General features: G+C 39.3%; 2 protein-coding genes across 18 annotated transcripts in view; one reads left to right on the forward strand and one right to left on the reverse strand.

Annotated features, from left to right (window-relative positions):
- The window catches only part of LOC135107037 (uncharacterized), a 156,896-nt gene that overhangs the window by 96,884 nt on the left and 39,418 nt on the right, over positions 1–20,594 (reverse strand). For 10 of the 17 annotated variants that reach the window (XR_010271552.1, XM_064016617.1, XM_064016612.1 and 7 more), the window contains 2 exons: positions 15,679–15,721; positions 9,289–9,405 (listed from right to left, as the gene is read on the reverse strand). Coding sequence is in view for 12 of the 17 variants with exons in the window: in XM_064016617.1 (XP_063872687.1) it covers positions 9,289–9,405; positions 15,679–15,721 (160 nt within the window). In the remaining 5 variants the exon portion in view is untranslated. The remainder of the gene's footprint in view (positions 1–9,288; positions 9,406–15,678; positions 15,722–20,594) is intronic. The other 7 variants (XR_010271555.1, XR_010271556.1, XR_010271553.1 and 4 more) reach the window with 1 other exon arrangement.
- Positions 1–20,594, forward strand: part of LOC135107036 (nephrin-like) — a 124,860-nt gene that overhangs the window by 51,514 nt on the left and 52,752 nt on the right. The window lies entirely within an intron of this gene.

Raw genomic sequence — 20,594 nt, forward strand, 5'->3', positions numbered from 1 at the left:
TCAATTCCTCCCTATTCAAACAGTTCAGATTATAGTAAGGAGGAAATATAGAACCAAGCAAGGACCCAACCTCGAACGTGTAAGATGGCGAGAAGGAAAGCGAGGAATGTGTGCGGTGGACAGGTATGGTCTGTGGTGGATAGGTATCGTGGTGTCATGTGCAGGCGTGGCTTGTGGTGACTGGAGAACACTTGTGGTAAACGGAGATTGTGTGGTATGTGGTGAGAGGCAATGATCCGTGCTTAAATGCAAGGATTATCTGTAGCTGGAGGCGATACATTGTTTGAAATGACGGCAATGCTTTACTGAGGGTTCGTGGCTTTGACAGGAAACTTTACCGAGGCGTGTGTGTCTCGTTCGGCTGGAAGAGTTTTCTCAAGAAGCAGCGAACAATACTGTTGTCAGTGATGGCGTTCGTATCAAAATTACTTCATATGAAATCAACAGGAGCAAAAGAGTGAATTTAACTTTTTAAAAATGTGAATGTTAAACTAAGATAAAACACATTATCTGGTCTTTCGATTCAAAATTTTGAACTATTTTTTGAAAGTTATTGCAGGACATTATTATATATATTCAGTGTAATATATATATACTGGCAATACATTTCATGTTGTAGTATTACAAGTGGAAGAATTTCACAGCAGTACACCACGTTGCCATACGCTGGTCAGTGCTGCAAACAATCTTGCATTCCGTGACTTCTGCAAGAGGTCGCAGAAAAGATGCCCAACGCTTCCCTGTGTTGTCAGTGGTGCATTCAGTTAGTAGTCCCTCCTGTCCTCCAGGTAAATACGGCGATAAGGGAAACCTTCCTGTATTTCTTTATTTTTTTTATCCAATCGTCCTTTATTTGCATATAAATAAACCAGCTCGGAATTGAAGGCGGGGTGAGAAAGAACTGTACTGCTTGTGTTGTTTTCGTTATTGTTGTTGTTGTTGTTGTGTTTGTTGTTGTTGTTGTTGTGTTTGTTGTTGTTGTTGTTGTTGTTGTTGTTGTTGTTCCTGTTGTTACTGTTGCTGCTGCTGTTGTTGTTGTTGGTGGTGGTGGTGATGGTCCTCCTACTGCTACTGTTTTTGTTGTTGCTGCTGTTGTTCTTGTAGTGGTTGTTGACATCGTAGGAGAATGAAAAGGAAACATGAAATAGTCAAATATGTAAATTAATTTTTTTTTTCATCTCACAGGGAATATGTTGTAAAAAAAAAAAAAACATGAATGCTTTTCTTCACCGACCTTTACAGAACAAATGATTTCACAAAATAAATAACTTTACAGAATAAAAAAGAAACAGCAAGTTTACGCTTCCACCATCAATCTGGGTATACACAAAATAAATCATGACTGCTTCTGCCATTCACTAGAAAGTAGATATAAAGTGACCAACGATTTTGGCAATTATTTTGAAAATTACTTTTCTTCCTTGTTACTTTTTGTACGATTCAATTTTCATTTTGGAGATGATTTTTTCTCCCTCTTATTTTCAAGTTGATTTCCATCCCTATTTATTATTTACTTTCTTTTATTTTATTTCAGAGCTGATGCCTTTCCTTTTTACATTTTTTATACTCACTTTCGGTCTGCCTTTCATTCACTTTATCGTGAATCAACATATCTAAGTGAAGACTTATTTAGCTTTCCACTCTTATTTCAATGGTGATGTCTCTCCTTCTTATATTCAATATTCAAAGTGATTTTTCTCATTTGTTTTCGGTCTGACTCCATCTCCTTTTACCTACTTTTCACTTTACCGTTAATGAACACACCTTGACGAGCACTCAGGCTAACACCACTTAACCGATGCCACCACGCAGCAGGTGTGAGCCATTAAATCATCACACAATCTACAGTAAAAAGTTTAATTGAAATTTTCTCGCCAAGACGAGAAAAATCTCTATAACCCACATTTGCAGCAAATAAATACCAGCAACGGTTATGAAAGCAAAAAAAAAGAAAAAGAAAAGAAATCGAAAGAAAAGTATACACTGAGTTTGCAAAAATGAGATGATCCAGCATCAGATATTGGATTGGGAGTCAGAAGAGAAGAAATAAAAAGATAAAACACAGGCCTTTGAAGCATTAAAAGCCAGCAGTATTTAGCTGATTATGGAAAAGAACTGCGACGCCTTTGAAGCGATTTAAAAGCACCATTGTTTTGACTTCAATCACAATCACACACACACACACAAAAAAAAAATCTTTTCCCGATAACGCTTTGTTTTGCAAATCTGGGAGACATGACCATGATTATGAAAAACATGATTATGGCTTTTGGCACTTATTATTATTATCATCATCATCATTATTATTAGTAGTAGTAGCAGTAGCAGCAGCAGCAGTAGTAGTAGTAGTCCTCTTACTTTTATCATGATTATTATTACTATCACCATTTCTACAACTACAACAATAACAACTACTACTACTACTCTTACTACTACTACTACTGTCACTATTGCTAAAAGTGTGCTCAGCTGCGTTTAAAAAGCTTATATAACACGGCCTGGCTCTTTCCCTCCCTGTCTATCACATGTATTAGTCTCCTCTGACACAATCCCATCCCACACACACGTTCATTATCCATTCCTAACATTATATGGGTGGATGGTAACATTACACTATCACTGCCATTGATGCTTCTGGCGCTAATGACGGTTACAGTATAAACTTCATCAATATATATTTTTTTCCTTTTATGGTGAAAGATGACTGTCCACGAGGTATTACTGAAGAAAAAAAATCAAAGCCCTTTCAATGCTATGGTTGTAGAAAAGAACACTGCAGAAAAGAATTATTTACATCAGCACAAAGGGAAAAGAACATTGGAAGCTGCTTTTGTCTTTTTCTAAGTTCCAGAATTATTCAAGAGACTTTAGTATGAATGTTTTTAAAAAAAGCACTAGTTGATTATAGAACGAAAAATAATGACCGCCGCAGAAAACGATTCCAGTAGTACAGGCAAATTTAATTCCAGAAATGTTTTTAATACTACTCTCGCGGAGTCGTCCATGGCACTGCAAGTGAAGAAACAGAAACACACAGAATTCCAGAGCTACTCTCACCACAGCTTTGAATAAGTTCCTCAATCACAGGATGACTTCTATACAGACGATTCTCTATACCATTCCTAGATCCATCACACACGCCTCGCTGCTCTTCCCACAATCTGCGACCAACGTTCTCAGATCCTATGGGTTTCTCTTAGGTTTATTTTTTCTCTTTCCTTCAGCACGTGCCGCGAATTGGGCATAACCATCTGTATTATCCTGGTTCCCCTTCTGATATCCTGCAATTTTGATGGTAAACAGATGATTTGGTGAGTTACCAAAACCACCACCACTACCACCACTGCTATTACCACTATTGGGTATATACTGCTACTACTACTACTAACACTACCACTACTACTAATACTACTACTCTACTTCTACCACCACCACCACCATCACTACCTGCACCAGTGGGAATACGTTTCTTTTCTTTCTCTTTTCCATCAGCCCAAACATAGCACCCACCTACACAGAAGTCATCTAAAACCCAGGATGATGAAATAGGAGAGTGCCAAAGAATATACGCCAGAGTGAGAAGAATACTTGGTCGCATGGAATCTCGTAATACCCCCAAGGATATCGCTCAGAAATCCTTACTTCTTAGGGAAACCCGAGCTCGTCAATCAGATAAAGAGGAAAAAGCTCCCTAAGCCCCGCCAACCTTCCTCTACACTCGACCAGAGACGCACGCCATACAAGTATTTTGCTGGAGTAGAACTGATCCAAGGAACTACAGCTGGTTAAAAGATGTGATGTCATACTCTACAGTGTTTCAGACAAATGGCCCAGTATTCTTAGATGTTTGTGCATCTTATTTCGACTTTTTACCAGGATGTAATGGAAAGTATCTGGGTTTTCAAAAGTTTATATTATTCTAGTATTTATTTTTTTTATTATGCATCGTCAATAAGACATCCATAAAAAGATGAAAAGTATATTTTATGTAAGAGTGGATCTGGAGGAGAGCAACATGACTACAGAAAAGAGGCTCACTGAAAATACCAGTCCCAAAAGAGTATTATCAAAAAACATCTAAAATTCAAGTCCAATGTCCGTAGATTTTAAGAAAGACTTGATATAGAGAAGCCGAAAGGGTTAAGAACATGGGCCAGTGAGGCAGGGTCTGGCAACTACCTTCATTAATCACTTCCCCAGAGCATTTTGGCAGTTAATTAGTATATATATATATATATATGATTTTCTATTCGATATGATATTCATTGGTCTTCGTTACATTTGTACGTTTAAATTGACTATTATTATGCTGAGGTTGTTTTGTGTCTTACTACAAGTAAATTCTTATTCACCAGTTCTTCTCCTACATCAATCAGTGCTTCCCTCTTACATCGTGCCTCTTCTCCACAAAAATAACCTCTTGCACTATTTTCGATACCCAAAAAAATAAATACGAAAAAGAACAATTATCATACGCAGGACAAAAAAAAATCCCCTTTAAAAATGAAGTTGCTTTAATATTACTTTATACTGTTATAGCTTTATATCATCTAATCCTTTTTTTCTTAACAAGGGTGACAAAGTGCCGAGTGTTACTGATAAAGATATGACTAGAAGTAACGGTTTCAGTCTTGACATTGTTGAAAAAAAAATCAGGATGTTAGCTCTGTCAATAAAATTAGATAAATTTATGCAAAGCGATGATAGGTGGATACGAGTATAGCAAGGAATATTTTATACAGGGAGTGTCACTTGCTTCTTGCATCTTCCCTTGTGTTCTTGTGTTATGTCTGTATTTGGTTGTGACATGCAGTGCCAAATTATCAACTGATCGACCAATAATCCCATCGCCAGTTGGCCAACATACTCAGTTCTACCCTCGCCGCCTACATTGACTGCTAACAACAAATGACCCGCACGAACTCTCAAAAGCAGGAAGAGGAATTCTTTAAGTTAGAAATACTAGCCAATTCTGTTTTGGTGTTAATCATCAAAGCATCCTCCTGGAGAAGCTAAAAAAAATCGTGAAATTGTCCATTCTAGTGGCTTTGTGCAACATTACAAACACCGTCAGAAAAAGAGAAAGAAAATGCATAGAAAGCCATAAATAAAGCAAATCAGATATTAGGATTTATATTTAGGAGCCTTAAAATTATAAGTCCTGAAATACTGCTGAAGTTATTGTAAGCAACATCAGAAGCACTTTAAATTTGGCGCTTGAATTGATGCTATGTGGCTACTTTGCCAATAATAGTTATAATGGCTTATAATTTAGTTTTATACGTTTATACTTATTGTATATTACTATATTATGATACGAGACTAGTTGCTGCATATTATTGGAAGTGGAATAGTTTGTGGATTCGTGGATGTGTAGTGCACTGCGACAAGACGGTGTGTAACCAAGGAGGGGCAGTGTTTGAAGAAGGGCTCTCGTGCTCCGCTGCCTATTTGACCTGGATTTTCACTGAACAAGACGGTGACACGGGCAACAGCTGTCTCTGTGTGCTGGTGCAAGGTTGGTGCCCACTATGGGATGCCTAGGAAGTCCAGGAGCCTACTCATAAGAACAGAAGTAGGACGTGTTAAAATGATTAGAAAGGAAAATTACAAAAAAGATAGAGGAAGAAAAATATTCCTTACGTAAAAAGATTGAAGTCTTTAGATGTACATTTCTTAAAGAGACGTAGATTAAGAGGGAATTTGACAGAGGCCTCTAAATGGCATAGGGGGATATAATAAGAGTGACAACCAAAATCCTCAAGGTCAGTAGTCAGGATTGGCAAAGAAGTGATGGCTTCACGCTCGATAAAGTTAGAAGGATCTCAGAACGGTGAATGAATGGAACAGACTCGGTAATCAGGTTGTTAGTGGCGAGTCTTTAGGGTATTTTAAAAGAATATTAGATAGATTTAAGGTTGGAGATGATAGGTGAACAAAGATAAGCCTCATGCAAGGACTGCTATATATATGTAAACTTAACGTCTTCTTGAGGCTTCCGTTACTTTCTCATACTATAATGTTTTTTTTACAAATAACTAGTGATGTCGGTGGATGAGATAGATTTTACTCAACTTACCAGCGCTATAGTGTTAACTTACTTGGCGGCATCCTGAAATTACGCTGGTATAATAAGTGACAAGCGAAACACGAGCGAAGTAAACATAATGAAAAGAGCCAGAAGTCATTTATGTCCGTGATAAGTGAAGTTCCTCGAGGCTTGGTGTGACTGACAACAAGGCGGACTGAGGAAAGCAAAATTACACAAACGCCGAGGGAAAAAAAAGAGCAACATAACAGTGTTAGTGTGTGCGGAAAAAATAATAAACACACTCACAAAGCCTGTAATTACACGTCCAACGCCCAGAAAAACCTGTGATGAAACTACAAAGGACAAAATAAAAGGAAAAAACCAACTAGAGAAGAAAAGCAAGATAAGGAGGCGTGATACGACTGACTTCTCCCAGACGATGTGATGAAAAAGTTGATGAAAAGAAGAGAGAAAAAACAAACACTGGATACAAACAACTTGGTAAGAAAAACAAAGAAAAAAATGAGGAAAAAACATATGTAATAAAAGCCGCCTTCTTGATGTGTGGAAAGTGAGTATGAGACAAGACAGAGCACGGTATATGTTAACGCTAAAGGGAAAATATAAACCTATACGTGGGGTTTGGTCAAGGTTCGCCTCAATAAAGCTAGGATATGTCTCTCTCTCTCTCTCTCTCTCTCTCTCTCTCTCTCTCTCTCTCTCTCTCTCTCTCTCTCTCTCTCTCTCTCTCTCTCTCTCTAACTACCAACCAGTAAATAAATAAGTGCATCTCTGTCCTCGCTTTGATCCCCGCACAGGTTCTCATGCTGCTGTTTCCGTAAGCCTTAAGAAAACACCGCTACTTTTATTTCCATTCGTGAACACTGTGTTTTGTGGTGAGTTTAATTGTTGTGGTAGGTCAATTCATGTCTATATTTGGTTTATGTGGGTGTAGCGACACACACGCACACGCACACACACACACACACAATAAATAAAACAGGCAACAAAAGCAAACAGCAGCAGATCTTTTGGCTCTAGGGATATGCTACACTGTGCAATGTCATGCGAAAGACGTACAAAAGTGACTGAGAGACGTGCAGTAAAATAGAAAGCGCACCAGGATGGCTACTGTACAGGCAAAGAAAAATACCGAGAAGAAACGCTGCGTACAGTCGAGGTCAAAAGTCACGTAACACACAGCACTCAAATTCCACGGTGTTTTAGACTTTTCCCTCAATGTCAAGTCTTCTCATCTGGCAGTTTGCTAGTTGTTTGTTTTGGAAGGAGACTGGCAGCAGATTACACGAACTAATACCAAGGGGTAAGTAAGAGCAAGACTTTTAGGACTGGCGCCTCAGTGGAACATTTTTTTTTCTTTTTTTTTTTCCTGTAGCCCTTCGTCAGTGCCCCTCTTACATTAAAAAAATAAATAAATAAATAAATAAAAAGACACAGTGGGAGGGAGTGCGGAATGGTACATAACTTCTGACCGCGACTGTACATTATTAATAACTATCCTGTTCTCCCACACGTGGTCTACTGGTAGCAATGCATACATCAACATATGCCCTCGTCATAGAACAGTATTTCTTCTGGTATATGTTCTTGCTATGTATCATTAAATGCAATTATGTAGAATCAAGCTAGAAGTATCAAGGTCTCCGCTTCTCTCTCCTTAAAACAACAAGAAAAATGAAAGACCATTATCTCTCACAGGGATAACACTCAAAATTCTATCTAAAAGGAGAGAAAGCTAAAGGTATTATTATGACAGACCGTAATTAAAAATTTTCTAAGTTTCAAATGTAAAATTTAGGCCATCGTATTATTAACTCTTGTCACTAACTTCTGATTACAAAGGAATCTTGCAGAACTTCTCATAATGGTTGTTATCAAAAATATACACAAAAAATATGTAGGTAACTAATGAAAAACACATACGTCATGAGCCTCTACAGCTCTCCACTCTCGCCTCACCTTTAGGCACTTCCAGGCGCCCGTTTCAAACCAGATCATTTTTATATCATTATGCACTTCATTATAATCATTTAATTCCTATATCCCTTAAAGGCTTAAACAATACTATTTTCCTATATTTCACTTGCAAATATTTTCTGATGCAATTCCGAACGCTTGCTGCACAGACGGACGCACCAGCAGAGTTCTCTCTCGACCGTGTGTTTCTCTTGACCTTCCGAACCATTTTAGACTTGTTTCATAACTTTTGCCTCGTATTCTCGTTGACACATAAAAGGCGGCGGTTTGCGGAGTACGGAACAGAATAACGATTCCCAGCACGAGGTGACGGTATGTCTTTTCTCAACTGAAAATAATGACCTCTAGTGACCTTACGAAAATGGAGCTCTTGGAAAGAGAGAGAGAGAGAGAGAGAGAGAGAGAGAGAGAGAGAGAGAGAGAGAGAGAGACATTATCCTTTTTCTAATTTGCAACATCCTTGTTTTTTTTTTATTTTCTTCCGACAAAAAGATTTAGTATATGGGACCCGTGATGTTACAGTTAAGACACTCAGCTTACAAGAAAGACATCCACACATTGAATTTCTTGTTAAAAGGAGACTATTCAAGTGAGATTGTCTAAATGCATCAACTCCTCCGCCTTTCCGGAAATAAGTAAGAGCTTCGATAGACGAGATGTGACCTTGTGATGTGTGTGTGTGTGTGTGTGTGTGTGTGTGTGTGTGTGTGTGTGTGTGTGTGTGTGTGTGTGTGTGTGTGTGTGTGTGTGTGTGTGTGTGTCTGAGTATATGTCACACCCAAGAAACGGAACACATTTCGTCTAAAAGGTAAAAGAATAAAAATTTAAAAATCACACAAATATTACCAGAGCCTGAATTTCTTTTTGTATTTTTTGCACAGGTGTTGGTGGTGCAGGTTACAGTAAAACAGACACACCACTCAAGAAAAATTATCACCAAAAAGTGGAGAGAGAAAAAAAAAAAAGGGGGGGGGCGCAAAAGATGTAAGGTCCATCAACACGTGTCAGCTTTTTGGTATTACTACGATGCTAGAGATTCTGTTTTTTGTCCGCCAGCGAGACTTTCCAGGCCCGCACGAGGCAACGTTTCCAGCTCCTCACAAAAAAACCTGCTGAGTGTGCGTCTTGCGGAACCCAAGTCGCCGCCACAGGGGGGACTCGCACCTCACACAGGGTCAATACATCAGCCATTGAGCCACACGACGCCTACCGCACATTTTTCACCCTTGCTTACCGGGCCGGAAAATCCTAAATTCTACCTGGTAGGGAATGGAAGTGGTGGTGGAGGCAGTGGACCGCACCGCCACTGTAGAGGATACGGCTGTGCTTTAATGTGGCGAGGATGGTAGGAGAGAGTGTTTGTCTCGGTGTGGTCACTGGTGAAAGGGAAATAAAGATAACTGTTTCTGATACTAAGGGTCGCCAAATTTTCTTTCATGAACTTCAAAATAATTTCTGGATTCTATTGATAAGAGAGTAACATGTGATTGACTGATGGATGGACTCACAGATTGAAAGCCTTTTGGTACAACAGTGAAATGGTCACACGGCACCATGCATCAGTGTAAATGGCAGAGATTGTAACTTTCCACCCGTGTCTTTAGGGGAAGAGGGGATATCATAAAAATCGTAAAGTGGTGTCACGTGATTTAAAAAGCTCTTCACCTCAGCTGCCCTGCACGACAACATGCCTGTAGGCTTTTATTATGGTCACCATTGCAAAGTGTATTCCTGTATTGATTACGGAAAACATTCTGAGCGGCAGTGGTTGAGTGTTCTTTAATTAGTATCACGCACAAACTCGCTGTGTGTGAATGTCCGCCATTGTCTATAATGACACTAATTTCCCACCGAAACCTGAAACAAAATTAGCAAATATTGCGGAAACTTATCGTCAGGCCATTTACATCATCAAATTAACGGAACCAACCCAGCACATTGACCAGCCAGTGAGGCGAGAGCTCAGGAATAATGCAAAGCTAAGCGATTCCAATTATATATATATATATATATATATATATATATATATATATATATATATATATATATATATATATATATATATATATATATATATATATATATATATATATATATATATATATATATATATATATATATATATATATATATATATATATATATATATATTTTTTTTTTTTTTTTTTTTTTTTTTTTTTTTTTTTTTTTTCGTGCACTTGTTCGAAAACAGCGACTTGAACAGCTTCCATCGCGGCCTTACATATTGGGCAGTGTCCTCAATCCAGTTTACCGAAAAAAAAGAGCCGTCGTAACCTCCAAAGAGAGAGAGAGAGAGAGAGAGAGAGAGAGAGAGAGAGAGAGAGAGAGAGAGAGAGAGAGAGAGAGAGAGAGAGAGAGAGAGAGAGAGAATCTTACAAATATTCAAACACACAACTCCATATAAATGTCACATAACACCAACAGCTAAGGTAGCAACGTGACACATAACACGCATGCACCAAAGAGAACACAATAATAAATCAAGATACTGTGTTACATTCTTCCAGCAAATCAAGATACTGTGTTACATTTTTCCAGCCACCCTTGCATGGATCAGCTGTGCCGTGTCAGTGAAGTAATATGTCAGTGAAGTAATGATCTCACACTAGCCTATACCTTATGCAAAAATAGCTAATTCCTAACACTGAGCGATGCATTGCTGCCTCAATATCACGGGCGGACGCTCAGTTTAAAAGCACATTTGTATTAAAAGTAATGACAACCAGCTGCATTAACACGTATACTTCAGTTAAGAGCGGTGCGCCACTCTCGTGTTCAAGAGGAAGCAATGTTTTTATGTACATCAGGTTGTGAATAATGCTTGACTTTTGCTATCCGCACGGCTCGTACATTACAGTCCAGGAGATCACGGTATTTTTGGTGTATAGTGACTCCTAAAATGTTTATCTACACACATAATACACATGAGGATAAAATATTACGGTGCAGTATATGAATATACATGGGGCGTGTAGTGTTCAAGTGTGGTATTGTAATGGAGTTGTGCAGTGTAGTTTTGGTGCAGTGCAGGTGTGGTGCAGCGCAGGTGTGGTGCAGTGTAGTCGTGGTGCAGTGCAAGTGTGATGCAATGCAGGTGTGATGCAGTGCAGGTATGGTTCGAAGAGTCGCTGTCTCACAAAGCCAGAGAAGTGTTGGTAAAAAGTTGTAACTGGAAAAAGAATCTTATTTCAGGAATAGCACAGGCTTCATTTACCTATAAATTCTTTGTTACAACACATTTTATTGACGTTCTTTGTTAACATATGTCAATTACACTTCACATTGCTAATATTTCCCAAGCATCAGGTGAGTGTAGCTCCCACACATCCTGAACACCAGTGATGTGTCTCCGTTTTATTTATTTATTTATTCACTTATTTATTCTTTTCATTCTTTTACCCAACCACCAGTGCAGAAGGGTATGGAGTATTGCTCTCATATACGGGGAGGTTTAACTTCCTAAACAGGATTAAGTCAAAAGCATTTTGTTTCTGTTCAGGAGCAGCAATGTGAGCAGGTTTTGTTTTTTTCTTGGCTAGTCTTACTGACACACACACACACACACACACACACACACACACACACACACACACACACACACACACACGATAAATGAATAATTTTATTTTTATGTAGGAAGGGCACCAGCCAAGGGCAACAAAACTGCGACCAAAAAAAAAAAAAAAAAAAAAGGCCCACTGAGGTGCCGATCCCCTTACCGAGGTTGTTCAGTGTAGAAGATAACAGTTGAGTGTCATCGAAGAAGAGGGGATAGTTGTCTGGATGGTTGTGTCGAGTTGAAAGACAGAGGAATTGAGTTTTTGAAGCATTGAACAATACTAAGTTTGCTCCGCCCCAATCAGAAATTTTAGATCAGAAATCAGGCGTTCTGTGGCTTCCCTGCGTGAACTGTTTACTTCATGAAAGGTTGGACGTCGACGAAAAGAAGTGGAAAAGTGCAGGGTGGTATCATCAGCGTAGGAATGTATAGGACAAGAAGTTTGGTTTGGATCATTGATGAATAACAGGAAGAGAATGGGTGACAGGACATAACCCTGAGGAACACCACTGTCAATAGATTTAGGAGAAGAACAATGACCGTCTACCACAGCAACAATAGAACGGTCAGAAAGGAAACTGGAGATGAAATTACAGAGAGAAGGATAAAAGCCATAGGATGATAGTCTGGAAATCAAAGCTTTGTGCCAGACTCTATCAAAAGCTGTTGGTATGTCTAAGGCAACAGCAAAAGTTTCACCAAAATCTCTAAAAGAGGATAACCAAGACTCAGTAAGGAAAGCCAGATCACCAGTAGAGCGACCTTTATGGAACCCATACTGGCGATCAGATAGAAGCCTGTTGAGGATAGATTCAAAAACTTTAGATGGGTAGGAAAGATATAGGACGGTAGTTTGAGGGATTAGAACAGTCACCCTTTTTAGGAACAGGCTGAATATAGGCAAACTTCCAGCAAGAAGAAAAGATAAATGTTGACAGACGGAATTGAAAGAGTTTATCAAAGCAAAGTGTACAGAGGCATAGTTTCGGAGAACAACAGGAGGGACCCCATCAGGTCCACAAGTCTTCCGAGGGTTTAGACCAGCGAGGGCATGAAAAACATCACTGCAAAGGATATTAATGGGTAGCAGTAGTCAGACGGTGAAGGAGAGGGAGGAACAAGCCCTGAATCATCCAAGGTGGAGTTTTCAGCAAAGGTTTCAGCGAAGAGTTCAGTTTAAGAAATAGATGAGATGTCAGTGGTGCCATTAGAATGAAATAAAGGAAGGAAAGATGAAGAAACAAAGTTACTGGAGGTACTTTTAGCTAGGTGCTACAAGTCACGAGGGGAGTTAGATCTTGAAAGATTTTGACACTTCCTATTAATGAAGGAGTTTTTGGCTAGTCGGAGGACAGGCTTGGCATGATTCCGGGAAGAAATATAAAGCGCATGAGATTCAGGTGATGGAAGGCTCAAGTACACTTTGTGGGCCACATCTCTATAATGTGTAGCACGAGCACAGGCTGTGTTAAATCAAGGTTTGGAAGGTTTAAGTCGAGAGAAAGAGTGAGGAATAAGCGCCTCCATGCCAGACGTTATCACCTCTGTTATGCGCTCAGCACACAGAGACAGATCTCTGACACGGAAGCAGTAGTCATTCCAAGGAAAATCGATATAATACCTCGTCAGGTTCTCCCAATTAGCAGAAGCAAAAGGCCAGAGGCACCTCCGCTTTGGGGGATCCTGAGGAGGGATTGGAGTGATAGGACATGTTACAGATATGATATTGTGATCGGAGGAGCCCATCGGAGAAGAAAGAGTGACAGGATAAGCAGAAGTATATATATATATATATATATATATATATATATATATATATATATATATATATATATATATATATATATATATATATATATATATATATATATATATATATTATTTCGTGCAGGTCGTCACTGGTGTCCTGTGGCCGACACGCAATATCTTATGCACAAACAGGAAGAAGCCACGAAAAGTGAAATGTGTGAAGGAGGAAATAATTGACTAATTGGAGGGATGAGAAGAAATAACAAGATACAAAAGTAAATTTGTTTTCCAAGGTGACCCGAAGGTCTCCTTATGAAAGACGCAAGTGTACGGCACTCGAATATGAAGGAAAATTCCTTCCGATTTAAGATGATTAATTTTTCTCGTGCCCAGTCCTCATTATAATGGATATTAATAGTGTGTGAATCACTTCCCCAAGAAAGGGGCAATGAGTTTTCTAAGTATTTGATCGTATTCACGTCCTTAAAATGTAAATGAAAAATTGTCAAGAGAATTTCCCCTTAGAGTGCTTGGGGTTATTGGCCGAGAGAGAGAGAGAGAGAGAGAGAGACGCGCACACAAACCTCGTATAAGGGAGCGTCTGAAGGAAACAGACTAAATGCCTCCATATAAATGCCAGAGGAGGCGGCACTAAGGTTTACTGCTCGGGGATCCATCCGGTCTCTACGCTGATGCTCCTCCCTTCTCCCACCAACTTTATGCGTCAAGCGAATGGCCACTAAAGCGCTTACAAAATTAAACTCAAAGACGACGTAGATATTATTCAAGGTCATGACTCAAGGGAATCTCGCTCTCTGGCTCCGCTGGAAGATAAAGAGGCGGGAGACTCGAAAGGAGGAAATTTTAACAATGTGGCGTCTTCCTCTATATTTATGTGTGGTGATAATAACGGGCTGAGTTCAGATTGCCTGCTTAGCGAAACGAGGCTATAATGAGTACAGTATAAAATAAATGAGGAATATGAAGACAGATTCCAGTAATTTCATACTTTGCCATTTTAATATTCTAGCTGAATACGAAGAAAAATATTAAAATACTCCTACATTTCCATAACTCCCGTTTAAGTGCTCGACAACCCGATATCGATTGATTGATTCATCGACTTGACAAAGGGAAGGCGCCGCAACATCGCTGTCATATTCCACTAGCCACGATATCCATGAAATTTTCTGATATTCATAGTTTTTCACGCCTTTACCATGTACAAAACAGTGAAGAAACCACATACCCGCCTTGCTTTACTAGCTTTAAAGAGACACCGAGGTTCAGACCGTTTACCATCAACTGAAGCACAAGATACCTTAACATTAGACCCGCTAGCTTTGCTGGATGTCTTTAGTAAACACAGGATGCTAAATCACCTAACTACCCACCGCCTGCTGCCTACCTCGATTACACGCCACGCATACCGACCTCAAACTTCCCTTACTGAAACTCATTGGAACCCAGCTGATAATTACTCAAATTTCCTCGTGTATTGGTGAGTGCTTAACTTCCAGAAAATTATCCCAGATGCTGCTAGGTCAAGTTGAGTCTTGAAAGTAAAGGGAGAAATGAATAAAAGAAACGCAGATTAAATTGTTTTTGAGGGATATTAAGTCAAATCATAGACATGGGGACAGAAAGCGGCCACTGCAAACACTGACAGAGCGTTCAGACACGAGAGCAGTGATTCCAAAGTGGCACTGCTCACTGTTCAGGTTCCTAAATGCCAGGGACGCTCACGGACCACTTAGTCGCAGCTTCCTGGCTCCGGCTCCTCAGTGCCACTAACTCTGCCACTTTACGGTAATGGCACATCAAAGGTAACGCGAGCTATTCAGCCGTTATTATGCATCTCCGTATTAAAACAGCTGGGGGCACTGCCGCTCTCTTCAAGGATGATCAGCCTAAAAATATTTCGGTATGCTTTGGAATGATTAAATAGAGAGAGAGAGAGAGAGAGAGAGAGAGAGAGAGAGAGAGAGAGAGAGAGAGAGAGAGAGAGAGAGAGAGAATGTGTGTATGTGCAGAGTAACTTGATAGACTCACTGTTGCGTGCAATATTTCTAAACGTTTTCCTTTGAAAATAACATGATTGCACCATTCACGTGAGGGGACAGTATCAGGCTCTACTGTGTGTGTGTGTGTGTGTGTGTGTGTGTGTGTGTGTGTGTGTGTGTGTGTGTGTCACTTACATAAGGAACCCTGCATCTGTAGCCAATAAAATATCTTCTCGTACCAATCTCCCTATCTATCTATCTATCTATCTATCTATATCTGTATCTGTATCAACGTAATTCCAAAAGGTCTGACTCACCAGTAGCAGAGGAGGCAGCAGACAGCAGCAGGAAGGGACTCGCCTGGTGGGAAGGAGAAGAAAAAAATGAATAAGGAAATGAATGTAAAATTAAAAAGAGAACAAAATGGGAGTAATCAAAGGACTGACTAAAAAACGTACAAAAAATCGTACACCCAAGGAACTGTTGCTAATTAAGTCGTTCACAAAGAAGGAAAGAAAACAAGAATTGCCAAATAAAAGGAAACTAAGAAATACGAAAATTATACACACAAGAACTGCTGCTAATTAGACTCCTCCACTCGGAGCGCCACCTTTCTCATTCCTTAATTAAGCAAAGCAATGATAACAAGAACCTGAAGAGGCCATCACGCCAGACTGATTTCCGGCTTCAAACTAACTTTTTCCTTCTTTATTTTGCGCCACTCGTGATGACGCCGTATCAGCCACAACACGAGTTATTGTAAAGCAAGGGACGTCTTCAAGCTGTGGGGACAAAATGAAGCCAGCTAGTGGACTCCATTGTAGCCGCCATACTGGTCTCTGCTGGGACTCGTAATGCCTTCAGCGTCCTTAGTGCTTTTGTATATTCCTCTCAGATTTTATAGAGGGTGTTTTCTTGTGTTGATTTTGCTTTTATTACGTTAATCACTAAAGACAAGTAATGTTTTCCAGTACAAACACCAAGTTGAAAAAAAAAAGTGTAGATTATAAGAGATATAAAGGCAGAATAGTTTCTTTCTTATGCAAAGCGGCAGGATAATGAAATGAAAGGAAACTAGTGTGCAAACGATGGATGAATTAAGGTCAGAATCCTCCCAAACAATTTTTGACCCAATCTGCTTATAACTTTTAAAGAAGTTAGGTGGCCATGCGTGTAATATTTCTCCCAATTTTTGTTAAGTTTGTTTACACTTTCTTTTTTTTTTCATTTTTGAAAAATGTCAGAATTTTCGATAAGAAAAACTGGAACTAAAATTTCATGCTTTTCATTACAAATTTTCTTTAACATTTGATTCTCTGACATATACTAAACAACTCTGTGTTCATACGTTGTTCCTTAATGCATTATAAAACTTTGGGCAATCTTTTTTTCTTCTTTTCAAAATACGTAATTTTTTTTTCTTTCTTCAGGAATTTTTTTTTTTTATCACACATCTTTGCATTACAAGTTTCCCTTTCCAAGAGAACAAACAATTAAAAGTGGTTAGTAACTTTGGGAGGAGATGTAGTTTGAATATGTAGCGAAGATAATTTTGAGATAAGAGCTGTTAAAGACTTGTGTCAATACTGCCATTAATGACCTCCTGCACTGTAACTATCATCTCTATCAGTTGCCTTCACCTTCCTCTTCTTTCTTATGGTGAGTTTCTTTGCAGAAATGCTTCTCTTGTTCAGTTCCTCCTGGCGGAGCAGGACATCAACAGTGTGGTGTGAAGCTTATACACTATACATATGTTTCTAACATAATAACTTCATTTAATTCAATATAATTATTACTAAAAGTACTTACTAATTGTGGATGATCTCTGGAATTGAGGCCATGGTGCTCCGTGGTTTCCACCTCCCTCCCTCCCTCTCTCTCTCTCTCTCTCTCTCTCTCTCTCTCTCTCTCTCTCTCTCTCTCTCTCTCTCTCTCTCTCTGCTTTCTTGGTCAAACGTTCCATGACAGCTTTTCTAGACTTATCTAGACCTCTTTGGCATTGTAGATAAGAGAATAACTGGCGAGTACACAAGATGAAACTTCGTGTCTCCCTATATCGCACTTCATTCTCGACTCCAGGACATAAACACAACTATTACCAAATACACATTGTTGCCAGATGCAAGAACATTGGTTTATCTAACAAAAAAATAAAATAAAATAAAATAAAAATTTTTGTGGATACTTTTGTAATTAGCATATGGAAGCGTGAACAGCCGACGCTGTGGGGGATTAAACGGTCTAGGATCTTTAAATTTCGCTAAATAAACCGTTGTTTTCCCTTCAAATTTTGGGAAAAATAATATAAAAACTTACGCCATTCGATTCAGGGAACAATGCGTTTTCTATGACGCCATAACATAGAAAACTAAAATTTTCACCCAAACTCCAAAATTCTGGCCCACTTAAAACCTCACACCTGCGCTCGACTATAGAAAAAAAAAAAAAATCAGACATAATAATGATCGCATATTTCCAAGGACAAAGCATGAGAATATAGGGTTTTGCCAAAATCTCTCATACTTATGGTGACGTTAGCAATATTACTTCACCGCGCTCTCAGTAAACTACGTCGTTTCCCTTCCCCGTTGCTCACCGCGATAAGTGTTCAGAGCCAAATAAAGGTTAGGACGATCATTTCTTAATATAAAATGTAACATCAGAAATTTACGTAGCACTTGTTGTATTTATGAACGCTATTGACTAGTGCTGTGTTTTAGATGATGATGATGATGATGGTGAGGAGGAGGAGGAGGAGGAGGAGGAGGAGGAGGAGGAGGAGGAGGAGGAGTATTGGTATGAAAACTACACATTATATGTCTAAAAAGAATGTTTTTTTTTATTTGTTTATCATTGAAAGAATAAACATATCGTAAAGTCTAAAATCAACCACTTCCACCACCACCACCACCACCACCACCAAAACCAACAAGCAAGACACTTACCCACACCTTACAACCCCCACAATCACCACCACAAGCACCGGTAAAATATTATGATCACTTTCCACCCTGCAAGAGAAGACCACCACCACCACCATCACCACCACCACCACCACCACCACCACCAACAAGCATCTTACTCTCACCACAAGGCCATCACCGTCACCGCACCACCAGCACTGCACCACCATTCTCACATCAACAAGAGCTATACCATAATCCCAACGAGCACCACTACCGATGTTTTTCTTCTTTTTTTTATGAATTATTTCACGCAACTGTCATCCTCACAAATGGCGGCCGTCGAGCGAGAGGAAACAAAACATCTTCGTCCCTTGTGTTTTACCGAGCCTTCCATCGTTCCTTTCCAGCGAGGCGCACAAGGATTTGCCTGAAGGGGCGGCAGGCGTGTGTGCGGATCCATAAAAGAGAGAGTGAAAGACAAAAAAAAAAAAAAAAGACTTGTCACTTCATGATAAACACATCTTTTTCCCCGCCTGTCTGCGTGTCTATCCTTGTCTGTCTGTCTGTGTGTTTGTCCGTCTGTTTTCCTTTTCTCTGTTTTCCTTCGTTATTAATCTGGAACAAAAATATTTCGAAAAGCAGTCCTCATTAGATCTGCTGCAACTTGGAGTGGCGTTTTTCCACAACAGGGAACATTTTTGTCCGGTCAAATGTGTCCCATTAACAGACTAATAATTTTCCTGTGTCCGGTTCCGTCCTCAGTGAATCTTGGCTCTGGGGTTTTGTGTGTGTGTGTGTGTGTGTGTGTGTGTGTGTGTGTGTGTGTGTGTGTGTGTGTGTGTGTGTGTGTGTGTGTGTGTGTGTGTGTGTGTGTGTCTGTTGTAATAGTGTTGCGTGTTACATACTCGTACAATCGTGTATTGAAACGCAGTCATACCGAAAAAAAATATATATACATAGACTGCTTTCAGATTCTGGTATTTCAACGAGTCTGAAAAAAAAAATGATATTGCACAATAAAATGCAGAGAGATATATAAATATTGTGAGACTTGTGATCGTGCGAACAGCCACTCTCATATAAGCATTAAGTCATGATTCACACAACTACAACCACGACTTACAACCTTCAGCAGGTGGCCATTCCTATAACAGTGGCATGCAATCTTGTGGTCTTCGGAATAAATGATACAAGCCTCTTACCATGGTGTGAATGGAAGACATATGCGTTTGCTACAAAATATCTCCCTTCCTTTTTCAACGCCTAGCTGTCTTTCACAGCCACATAAGACATCGAGTCTCAGCCATTTTTCAGAACCAGGAAATATGTATCTTCTCACACGGTAAGACACCTTTAATATTGGAAGACGTTCTGAGCTGACCATGGCACTTCATCCTCACACACCGAGTCTCACTTCATACTGGGGCATCATTTGTTCCAACATTACATACTCTAACAACTGACGACGTAACAATGTTCTGCTACTGGTCTTGTCTTCCCATCTCGTCATCTTTAATTTCTCTCACTCACTTTCCAGTGTCTGAAATCTCCGACATAACACACAACTAATGATGAAACAGTGCTAAGCAATAGATTCCAACTGGTGTTTTTTTTTTTTTTTTACCATATTGTCATCTCTAATCTTGCTCACTTACTGTTCTCCAAATTAAATCTCCAGCAGTGTTTTTCATCCTTTGTAGCCCTGCGTCCGTCGTCAACACCATAAAAATGTTCCTGTATCTCACTTCTGGTGGTCAGATTTACTAAGCTGCTGATCCTTCTAAAAAAAAAAATGGCGCCTGTCCTGTACACTCTACTTCCAATGTCGATTTTTTTGATCTCCTAGTTTTTGCGGCCAGTGTCTGCAGTAGGCGGGTTTCTAACATAATTCTTCTTGTCATTAATCTTCTTTCCTCTCTCAAGTGTAAGAAATTTGTGCTACGATACTAAAATTTACTTCTCTTTTATTTTTTTTATATCATGTGTGTTGAATTCTGCTTAAATTTTTCTTTCTTACTTGTATGTAACATGTCAGATGCTACAAAACTGTGTAATTCGCATCTCTATTTATTTTCGTAAATCTGAAGTAATTCGAAAAACGAACGAACCTTTTCAACATAAACAGAAGTAGAATTAGCAAACCACATCACATGGCATCACATTCACACCAAATTTGCTAAACTGTACAACTTACCTGAGAAAAAAAAGATCATCACACTAAATTATGGGATTCCACTGACAGGATTTTGGAAAGGACGTAACTCTCCTGCCACACGTAAGAAAGTATTTGAGACCACTCTTGACTGTGTGTGTGTGCGTGTGTGTTT

Source organism: Scylla paramamosain, chromosome 14 (assembly GCF_035594125.1).
Source record: "Scylla paramamosain isolate STU-SP2022 chromosome 14, ASM3559412v1, whole genome shotgun sequence".
Taxonomy (NCBI): domain Eukaryota; kingdom Metazoa; phylum Arthropoda; class Malacostraca; order Decapoda; family Portunidae; genus Scylla; species Scylla paramamosain.